Genomic DNA, 12,278 nt, shown 5'->3' on the forward strand with positions numbered 1-12,278 from the left:
ACGGTTCTCATGCAGAATAGATGAAAATCAAGAAGAAAATCGGTCAGCACCCTATGTGGGAAAGTGAGAATTCCGGATTTCGCCGGTCCGTCCATATCCATCACTGATCTATCGATCACAGAGTTTGATTGTTCTCTATTTACGTCATGACAATAAACGCGCGCTGGTTTTTATTTTTTCGGCAATACACGCCAGTCTTCATAGGTGACCATCTTTCAACATTGCATTGCATTATTTGGGAAACAAAGGCCTTGAAATTAATACTTGTACTTTGGCGTGAATTTATTAAGGATTTTATAGATTATAGACTGAGAAGCTTTCATTAATAAGGTAAGCATTTTGCTCCTTTTTTAAGTATTGCAAGTAATTTTAGAATTTTTCTAGATCTTTCCTTCATTGCGTCAGACAAGAAGAATAACTTTCCGAAATAAATCGGGAGTCGCACAATCAAGCCTGTTTATGGCATAATAAATGCATAAATAATTTATAAAATGAAAATTTGAAAAATTAATGATAAAACACAAATGAATGAAAGAAATTCAGAACAGATACATGAAGTACTGTAAATTAATGATAAAATAAATATTATAATATATAAATAATCAATATACAGTAACTGTTATAATAATTAATAACCTTTACTTTATTTGTATCAAATAATGCTATTATATATAATATTGATAAGTTTGTTCTTTGTGAGTTTGGAATTCTTCGTTTTGATTCACTTGCTATGGCTTTTTTGTATACATAGGCCGCTCGGATGACGTCTCAGATATTGCGCCCCTTGCTGTTCTCTCTAATAATTCTGACCCAGTTCTTGGACACAGGTGACTATCAAAGTTTATAGAATTTGTTCGTAAATCTCATATCTAATATCTTTATTAGAATTTAAAAAAAGATTTGTTTTTCTTATGCAAATCAAATATAACGCATGTCCCTTTTCCCCTCCCCTTTTTTAATCTATAGATGTAGCGTTTCCTTTTTATGGTGTCTTCCCACTTAGCCAACATTTTGAAAAAATACAGGTAAAATACAGGTAGAGTTGTGTTGGCTAAGTGGGAATGGGGTGCAGGTGGAGAACAAAAGAATTTAATTACAGGTAAGCTATAGTCTGTTTTCAGATGAAAGCAGGAGAAATAATATATATTTGTTAGCCTACAGAAAAATACATATAAATTGAGCTTCTGTCCCAGTACTTTATTTTATTTGATAAATTCAGATGAAAATGTTATTTTCTAAAAATGAACTGTTACATATTCCCCTATAATTCATGCCCTTAATTAGGGTACAAATATCATAGTTTGTCTATTTTCATCATAAATTGAGCTAATTATATAAGCTGACTTAACTTAAACTTGGCATTAAAAAAATATTGTAATTTTAAGAATCACGTTTGAAATTTTAACTATACATCACATTTCGATTCTTTTTTATTTTTTTTTTGTTTTCTTTTGTTTCTATGATTATTTTGATTAATTCCGATCTACAGAATATGAAACTAACAAAACACAAAAACGCTAGAGTAAAGTGCTTATATTTTTAATGGTGTATACTTCACATTTAATAAGGTTCATTGTATGATGATCAATACATCATTAGTTATGAAGATAAAATCCTTCAGTGTCATTTTCTATAAAGTTGATCTGCACCTGGAGATTGGGCATTTTGGTTATTTATGTCTTTCAACTAGCAGTCCGTAAAACAATTAAAAACTCATGATTTTCAAGCTTTCGATTCTGTAAATTAATGGCCATGATAATGCTTCTCAATTTCAACTTGTTTATTCTCTCAAACCATTAAAATACACATGAACATGAGGTACAGAATTGTGTTATTTACATTAAATTGTAATGTCAATGGTCTTATTAAATATTATATTATATTATACAACATAGTAATACATGTTTCTAGTCTATTCTTTATATATATATATATATATATATATATATATATATATATATATATATATATATATATATATATATATATATATATATATATTACATGTATATACATCCAATTTAAACACTTTAAAAATATTTACATAAACCTTTTAATTATATAAGTGCCCATATTGGTTTCAACATTTAAAATGTTTAGTGCAATGATCTTGCAGAAAATTGCTGATCTATATTTCCAAAAAAAAAATCTGGTTATTTTTATTTATTTATTCTGATTATCATGTTATAGGCAAAATTAAATGCTATTTTTTATTTGTTTTTAACAAACTATTCTCAGGTAATTGATAACAAATACATGAACATGTGAAAACAGATTATAGCCTCCTGATCACTCAGGTGTGAAAATCAAAATGTTGGCCAAGTGGGAATTGAGAATTTCAGAATGTTGGCTAAGTGGAATTAAACCCTTTTTATCTTGCTGTAAACATTGTAATTATTGTCATTTATCGAAGAACCTGTCATGTTGTAAATATTGTTTTTACACCCACCCAGTAAATTCAAAATTTACAACATGACAAACCAATAATCATTTCATCGTCGGAAACCTACGGTTAGTTTTGCAAACGCTTATTGACCGTGAAACAATTCATTTGATTTTTCTCCTTCTTTTTAATAACGCATGTAATATTCCAATTGGCCTCTTCAAATCTTTGCGAAGGGGCTCATTTTATTGACCAAGGTGTAGATCTGCCATTAAGTCTATCAGTAGACTAAGTGGCCCAGTATCATCTGGTGAAGATTTATTACACAGTGGCTTCATCCAGGTGTTCAGAAAAAGGCCGAATTTAATTTCTCCTCGTTCGTTAAATTTCAGCCGGGGTAGAGAGATACGGGACAAGTTGTATACGATACAAGACGTCGGAACTTCCGGACATAAGCTCTGTGCTTGGGACGGACAGATACTGCCAAAAACACGAAAACCACCATTACTGTAAACTATGGGCATGCGTAAAGACTACCCCAGACTGCACACAAAAACGTCCAGGGAATAACTGTTTTTATTGTGAAGGTAAAAAAATATTAATTTTGTGCTATTTAAGACTCGAGGATAAAAATATACAAATCAAATCGTTATTCTGCTTAGTGTATGGTCCATCTACAAGCTTTAATTTATTTATTTCAACTTTATGGATTTTTTTATGTTTCTGAAAAAAAGAATTTGTTCAAGGGTGTCAATTTCAATTATTATACTTTCATGTTATATACTGAAATCTGATTGATTTAGACGCAGTTGATAATCCGTTCTATTACCCTCAGCGTTACGAACACACTTAGCAACGGGTAACACAACGAATTGTTACATGCGCGTAAATTATGCGCGTACGGTTCGCTGTAGAATTCACGTCATTTCTGTATAAAAGCAGTAAAAATATTCTCTAAAAATAAGACATTTAGTATAATAAAATAAATAATGCCTGTTTGGGAGGATAACAGTTGAAATTGACACCCCGAGGAAACCATTGTCAACCGACGCGGAGCGTCGGTTGACAATGGTTTCCTCGGGGTGTCAATTTCAACTGGAGCGTCGGTTGACAATGGTTTCCTCGGGGTGTCAATTTCAACTGTTACCCTCCCAAACAGGCACTATTTATATAGTGTCATCCTCCCAAACAGGCACTTTTTTATATTATCGTGGATGTTTTGATTTTAAAGAAAACTTAACTGACTTCTTAAGGAATGACGTGAATTCTACGGCAAACCATATGCGCACTAATTTACGTAACAATTCGTTGTGTTACCCGCTGTCAAGCGTGTTGCTAACACTGAGGGTAATAGAACGGATTATCAACTGCGTCTAAAAAAATCAGATTTCAGTTTTTAACATGAAAGTATAAAATAATTTAACTTTTGCGAGGAATGTTGTTTCATCAGTATTATTTGCAGGGTAAAATAATAAATAATGATACTCTCAACTCTATGTACCTTTAAATATTGCATTTCAATGAACATTTTTTTCAATAAAAAACAATCAAAATACAATTTTCGCGAATTTTTCTCAATGAAAAAAAAATGAAATGAAATGTTTATTTCCCAGTCAACTACACAACAAAGCTTTTGTCTTTCAGGTACCTGTAACATCGGGGGTCACATAGTGAAGCTGGGGGACCGGGTGTCCCACCCAGACGGCGTGAACGTGTGCACGTGCGGGGCATACAACCACGTGAGCAACTGCACGGACGTTCTGCCGCCTCTAAAGAGAATCTGCGGCGGAGAACAGGTCCAACAATTACGTCACACAGCGTCACAAGGCAGACGAGTGCTGCCATCATTGCTTAGACCACATGGACACCACGTCCATAGGACCATTAAGCGACCACCATTCTCGATCCCCTTACTCAAAATCACGCAGCCGGTCATCAAAATCCCATTAGTCAGGATCCCCCCGCCCAGGCTGGTGCCTGTCATTAGTCCGGGGTCTGCTGTGGTCCCCACTCAGAGGCTTTTGATCCCCCTCGTACCTGTTAGAGTCACGGCCCCCGCACGTCAGCCCGGGAAATAAAGGAGTTGGTGCACGGCGGATCAAACACACAGAACACAAGACAGTATATACACATGTCTGTTATTTGTTTGTCATGCTGGCGTGTGACTTCGTGTGACTTGAAAAGACGTCATAGACTTGAGTTGAATCTACCGCATTTGGTGTTCCATGTTAACTCTGGTAACTCACGGACTCCAGGAGAAGGGGTTCAGCAATTAAAGTACATCAATAGTGATGAATTGTGTTTAAAAACAGTCTATTTATAAAATTTTTTAGGGAAGGGGATTAAAGTACATATAATGAAAACATATCAATAGTTGAATAATTAATGTAAAGAAACAAGGCTATATAAGAAAAAGAGTATGAATGATTGCACCAAAGTCAATACTAGTAAATGAATCCTGCATCGAGAAATAAAAGGACATAAAACAGACTCCCTGTGAATATTTTATTTGCAAACCACGTTTATCGGAAAAAGAGATGTGTACAATAAATGAGGCGGAATCACAGAGAAACTTAATAACATGATTTTTGTTTTCAGTCAAATGAGAAATTAGAAAAAAGAGCGGGTAGGTTAAGGAAGTACATGGCCATTAAAGGGACATGGTCACAATTTTTTTACAGAGCTTACAATTCCTCGCTATGTAAACAAAGCTTTTGTTTACATTTTGAATGTTGAAGTGAAAATTCCAGTTTTAGACCTAAAATGAATGGGTTAATGGTTAGGAACTGCTTATTTATGTTTAAAATGAATAAGAATTTAGACAAATCATCTTGAAAAAGATTTTTACTGGTATATTGAACCTTTGTAAACAAAAACAGGGCACGAGCCTTGTTTATACATGCCGAAGAAAAGTGAGCCCTGTATCTCGCTTAAAACTCATCGACGGCCACCCAAATTTCACTTGATCATTAGAAATGCATTCAAAAAGCATTGTAAATAATAAAAACAGGAAAATAAAATTTGCCCAAAATCGTGACCATGCCCCTTTAAGCGTCTTATTTTGACTGTAACATACAAAATCGTATAACAATAATACTGTTTTGATTCAAACTGAATACTTGGCATTTTCCGTTGAAATAGATGTCAATGCAACAATCTGATAAAATCGGGTAGTGATTAAGTTACTACCGCTGCGGTTTATCATCACGTGATAGCTATAAATAGATTAAGTACATTTCTTAACATGAAATGAAATAGAACAGCATCATCACGCAAAACTACCGCTAGAATTGTATATTCTCCTCGATCAAATAAAAGATGTTCGTCCGTTAAAAAAAAAAACCTTCCCAACTTTTACACAATGTGCACGTAAACGGTATATTACATTAAAGCAACTCATAACACATGATTCTACATGTAGCTGAACTTTTCAAGTTAAACATTGATCAAACACTTGACGCGTGTTAAAAGATACGGGAGTGTTGTTCTTGTCGGATTTTTATATCGTAAGGAACGACAGAGGAAACAAGAGCATAATTACAAACATTGTACCTTTAGCGAATATTTGGTAAAACCAACAGCTGGTTTAGTTTAATTTTGTTCATTTCACAACAAATCACACAAAAATACTTTTTTGAGTTCTTTGATTTCTAATTTTTTTAAAATCTGTTTATCAGGCTTTCCGATCAAATTTACACGCCATTCTATTCCATTTTTATTTATGACGACATCAATGTGCAAATTTACCTAATACAATCTAATTTATAAAAAATGTCTCTGGTATTGTTTTAATATGTTTTCTACAAAATTTCGTTGTTTTAATAATTGAATTGGTACATAATAAATAAGATTTTTTATTTCGCAGAATTGCATGTGATAACATATGCTTCCTTAACATTCCCACCGATGTCTATTCGTTGTCCTGTCTTCTTAAATTTATGCAATACATATTCAACATTTTTCGGAAAAATGCAAAGGCAAGTTTAAGCAAAAAATCAAAGTAATGAAGTATTGACGGGAGTTGATTTTATCGATTATTATTCATTTTGAAATCAACGTTATGTTACTTTGCTTGGCAAGTAGTTTATAATCTGTCTTTGAATTACGCACATTTTTATAACGGACTTTTTCGGCAAGGATTTTGAGCAAAACCCCGTGTGAATCGTGTTGAGTAATCATTAAAGAGAGAATTGATTCCATCAAACTTACTATGTATAAGTAATCGAAATATACAAAAAATTGTATGGATCCATGCAATAATGAACTCTAGTCTCATTCAACCAGATGCTTGGTCTCCAGCAAGCAAGAGAATATGTACACCAGGTCACGTGATAGCTTGAAGACGCGACCTCTAAATATAGAATGACTCTCTGCTTGTCGGAGATTTACGGAGACAGCCGATGGTTGAACGAGACTTTATTGAACTCTGGCGTATGAATACATACGACTGCAAAAAATATCTTAAGTGTTAGTATATGTACTATTTAAGATCAATTCTATGTAAGAATCAAAATTCGGTGGCCACGCATAGTCACGAATTTTCTTCATACTTGACAATTTGATAGACTTTGGTGAGTAAAAAAGCCTAACACCATTTGTTTGTTGCTATGTGGTCCCGTTGCCATGGTAACCGAGGGTAAAGATGTAAAAATGGCATTTTAATGCTTATTTGAGAACATATTGTGAGTAATGTGCAGAACTTGGGGTTTCCAGGGTAGAATGTATTATTAAAAATAGTTGTCATTTTTCAAATGAAACAAAAAAATTCATGGAGAAACGCATATTTTTAGAGCGTTTCCATGGTTACTAAACAGAAATTTTAAAATATGTTTTCTTCATCTAGTTTGAATAAAAAGTGCAAATCTTGGATTTTTTGGTAAACACTATGATGATTGTGCAATTAAAAATTTAAATATGAAAATTGAGAACCGTTGCTATGGTAACAAGCTTAAGAATAAGGTAAATTATAATATGTTTACGCATTTTTAAATGGATATTATTCAGATACAATGAATAAATATTTAAAATCAAATGGTGAGAAAAAATAAAGTATGTCCGTAACTTTAATGACACTTGAAAAAATTCTGAAATTTTCTAAAAATAACTGCCGTTGCTATGGACTTTTCAAAAAGTAAGAATTTCTGTGTGATTTTTTACGCAACTTAATTTTCCATAGCAACAACACGTCTCTGTTGCATAACAAAGGTTATTGTGGTGTATAATGAAAATTTAGAAATATTTTTACAAGTTCCAACTAAAACAATTGCCAAAAAAATCTAAAATCAGGAATGAAAGCATATCAAAATAACCTTAAATTTCATAGTTTTTCTTAATATTTGGCCTTGTTGCCATAGCAACAGATGTCAATTTTCATGATAAAATATATATTGCATAAACATTTATATGGATGTAAAAATTTAACAGTTTCCCATTTGGGCTTATTAAAAAACCGCAGAAAACTGATTTGAAAAATTTGTAATGGTTTCCATGGTAACATTTTAAAAATATTGGTTTCTCCATCAATTTTCTTATTTAATTAAATAATTGAAAATAGGAAAAAGGCTGTTTTATGTCTTTGATAGTTTACATTAGTGGGCAAAACCTTCTAATATGGCTTCAAAGTAGGTAAGTTTTACTATTTTCCCATCTTTAGCCTCGATTTCCATGGCAACGGTTACCCCTAGCAACCAACTTTTAGTGGTTTTTTGCGTTTTACACCTAGGTGTGTCCATGTATGAAATATAAGGAAAATTGGTGACTATGCGTGGCCAGACCCTTTTATAAATCATTGATTCTTACATAGAATTGATCTTAACATCTGACTATTTTCAATGTATTCATAAAAAAGTTTCTTAAAAAACCATTGCCACAAGATACATTACATCGAATTTATCGATTATTTTCAAGAACTAAATCTTGTCAGCGGTAATGATTTGTGCTGAGGTCCAAACACTGTTTTTCACTTTCGGTTTGCCAGAGTAACAGCATAGGAGAGTTGATCAAAAACAACTCCCAAAAAGGTTATGAACAAGAAAATAAAACTCTCTTTTTAAAGGGGCATGGTCACGATTTTGGTCAAATTCAATTTTCTGTTTCTATTATGTACAATGCTTTAGGAATGCATTTCTAATGATCAAATGAAATTCACAGCGAGTCAAGTTAAGTTATAAGCAAGATACAAAGCTCACAATTCTTTGTCATGTAAACAAGGTCCGTGCCCTGTTTTTGTTTACATAGGTTCAATATACTTGTAAAAAACCTTGTTCGAGCAAATTTGTTTAGTATCTTCTTATTCATTTTAAGCATAAAAAAGTTCCTAATGTTTTACACATTCATTTAGGTCTAAAATTGGAATTTTTTCTTCAATATTCAAAATGTAAACAAAAGCTTTGTTTACATAGCAAAGGATTGTAAGATCTATAATTCGCTTATAACTTAACCCCAAAATACTGCGGGTGGACCATTAGCAACATTAGAGTATATCATATAGACCGGGAGCATAGGCTCAGAAATTAATAAGTTCGGACTAGGTTCAGAACGGGGTCTGAGACGGTGGTTTCGGATCAAGTGTTGTACAAGGATAGCTGAAGGAAAATTGTACGTTATAAATCAGTAGAATCATCGTGTTTGATTTAGTTTGACGAATAATGTTTAAGAGTTGATTTTATTTCAATCATTTACAAACGTAGGAAAACAATATCCGTGTTTGAACCCATATTACACTACAACGACCATGTCAGCAAATACAATCTTCCACTGGGTCTCATGCGGACTGACGTTTTTCATACTTATTGTTAGACCATAACTAATCACCTAATTGTCTACGGTCTTTTCCTATTTTTTCCCGATTACGACAGAGCACACGGCGGGTGTGACCTGTCAGAAGAGGATGCTCACTCCTCCTAGGCACCTGATCCTACATGTACCTCTATCTATTTGAAGGTCCGAGTTGCTCTGCTTTGAATTCGTATTTCGTTTAATGGATTTTTGAGATGGTTCACGGTTTGTTATTGTCATTTTTCCACACTAGTCATATTTAATGATTGCCAGAAATTAAATGCATACGGACACATTTGTTTATATTCACGCTTTCACGCTCACATACATGTTAGTTTTTTTTTTTGCATTTTATGTGTATTACAGTAAATGTATACTATATGTACATTGGTAGTTTATAAAGAAATTTCATTTGCAAAACTACAATAGATAATTTTATGAACAAAAAAAAAAGCATCTTCTAATTAAAATTTATACCAATACAACACTTATGTAAACAAAACCAAGACTTGAACTTTGTTTACAAAACAAATTTTTTTATCTTGCTTTTAACTCAATATTTGACTTTCAGACTTTGAGTAAGCATAAACATTATCTTTATTAACCATTCTAGACATTAAAAACGGAAAAATAAAATTTAAAAATTGGGAGATCGAATCGTATCCAAGTTCCATTAAAAGATTACATTAATGTCTGCTTAAAGATTTTTCATTCCGTTTATGGAAGACGCCCACTGACTGTGAGCCAACCCAATCGATCCAATGTCTGAAAACATTTGTAAGATTAACAGTAAGTTTTCGACAACGTTTTTGCTATAAAAAAGGATCATGAATATAAAGAGGAATCATGAATTTACGAGCAAATTCTTGATTTCTAGTAATAAACTACAAAATAAATCAACGAGGCATACTGTCTGAGTCTTCATCTCAGCGGCTACACAAAGAATGCAGGAAAACATAAATTAAGAAAGGCACCCCATCCCTCCACAAAAGAAAGAAAAGTTCAAGACAGTGTCAAATAGTTCATATATTGCAATTAATTAATATTAATTAATAAACTATGTTTTTTGATGTTTCCTTAATTTGTTATTTGTTGAATAAGATTTCAGTTAATTAAACTATGTTAACTTTGTTCTCTGTTTTCTTAATTTTTTATTTGTTGAGTAAGATTTATTTTTATTAATTTTTTATGACTTCATAAAAATTATTCATTTCATTAATCAATTTGATTATGTCCTGAGTAGGACTGTGTACTGTGGCTAACGATTGCTCTCTTAGAGTTATTTACCTTGCCTTACGAGTATTACTAAATCAATACATAAAAGTATGCATATTACACTGTCTCGCTTTATTTATGGAAACGCTTCTTGAAACTACAAAGAATTACTGCTTCGGGGCCTTTGACAAGCACCAAATGAAACGCAATGCTTAAAGATAGTTACTTATGAAAAACAGCATGTATTGCCAGAGAAGAAGCGCGCGCTTATTGCAGTGTCGTAAAAAATGAACAAACAAGTCATATGATTGAAAGGTCAATGATTAGATTGAAAGGGACCCCCGAAATCCGGAATAACTCCACCATAAACATTGATAATGATACCAGTAGTAACCAGTAGTAACTCCTTAGACATCTATTACAAACGGAAAATAACATCCGATGAATGATGTAGGCGTCCATGATACCCACCTATTCTTGTTTACAACTTACAGGGTAATGAATTATAAATCAGAATTTGAGCACAACTTCCATAAATCTAATGAAAAAACGAAATAGAGAATACAAAACGAGAAAAAAATTCCAATGAACTTCATTATCTTCTATCTATTTGTTCTGTTAATTTTTCATCCTTTATCATCGGTTTATTATTCATTTTTGGCAAAAAAGGTGCGTGGTTGTATAACGGACCCTAAAACTACAAATTTTAAATCATTTATATAATGTTTTGCAAAAAAAAAATAATTAAAAAAAAAATATAAACAATAAAAAAATAAAAAAGATAAATATATATATATAAAAAAAACCCAAACAAATGCAAATTTTAGTGTTTTACTCGTTTAAAAGCCTTCCAAAACTTTGTCCTATGTGACGGGTTTCCGAACAAACAGAACATTCTAACTTTTAATTGGATGCATCATATTGATATTCTAATGAAGTACTAATGATAAATACATTGTAAAATGCCGATCCGAGGTAGGATCACGAAATAGACCGCCTTGATTGATGGTTTCTGGAGATATTTGATTAGTTTTTATTCTGCTTCTTCAAATGAGACTACTAGATCAGGAATTCTGATCTCAGTTCTTTAGAAAGTAAATTCAACATTCTAAATAAATAGAAACACAACAAAAGTTTATCTCATGTGATGTTGTTAAAGTCATACATCAATATCCCTTTATTTTTTGATTTTTTCGTTTTAGGAAATTTTCATTATCAACAAAGTTTACAAAATGCAATTTAAATTCTACAAAGGAATCTTTTACAAACCTTGCAAATAAATTAGAAATAATGAAGGTACTTTTTAGCAAATTATTAGTATTTTTGAAAAAAAATAATCAAACCAAAAAAAAAAAAAAAAAAAAAATTAAAAATGTTCTCCAAAATGTTTGCCTTTTAAATTTTGCAGCAAAGCTGAATGAATATTACACTTTGGTTTTATATCTTTTTTTTTCTTTGAATCATCCGTCATCAATATTATTTTATTTGATACAATCAATGTTATAGGTAACGGTTTTTGGTCAACTTAAATGTCAAATACAAAGTCAAAGATATACGCAGCTTTTATCCGGGACTCTCGTCACGTGCTGGTGACTTTGTTTCGCTCTAGTGCCAACCAGAAGCTGGTGTTACTTCATTAAAACTGAAATCAAGTCAAAGTCGGGACAAAATAATTCTGGATTTTTGTGAGGTTAAACTTTACGAGCAGGGCTAAATCCATTCCAATCCATTTCGATCCAATCCTGTTTATATTTCCCGACAGTGAGCATCTGTAGGGTCTAACTAATATCATACATTTTCTTTTTATTGATTTGTTTTGAGCAGTTATACCTGTACCTATTGTTTAACTGTCCAATACGGTTGGTATAAGTGATGAAATTATGACCTTTTCTTTTTTCATATA

At 32.2% G+C, this 12,278-nt stretch overlaps 1 protein-coding gene across 1 annotated transcript; it reads left to right on the top strand.

Moving 5' to 3' along the window:
- Nucleotides 1–170: 170 nt before the first annotated feature.
- On the top strand, nucleotides 171–4,873 carry LOC128163482 (uncharacterized). Its single transcript, XM_052827097.1, has 4 exons — nucleotides 171–330; nucleotides 752–827; nucleotides 2,776–2,970; nucleotides 4,028–4,873. The coding sequence occupies exons 2-4, from the start codon at nucleotides 761–763 to the stop codon at nucleotides 4,459–4,461; spliced, it is 696 nt and encodes a 231-aa protein (XP_052683057.1). The 5' UTR covers nucleotides 171–330; nucleotides 752–760; the 3' UTR covers nucleotides 4,462–4,873.
- Nucleotides 4,874–12,278: the final 7,405 nt, after the last annotated feature.

This window comes from Crassostrea angulata, chromosome 9 (genome assembly GCF_025612915.1).
Source record: "Crassostrea angulata isolate pt1a10 chromosome 9, ASM2561291v2, whole genome shotgun sequence".
Taxonomy (NCBI): domain Eukaryota; kingdom Metazoa; phylum Mollusca; class Bivalvia; order Ostreida; family Ostreidae; genus Magallana; species Magallana angulata.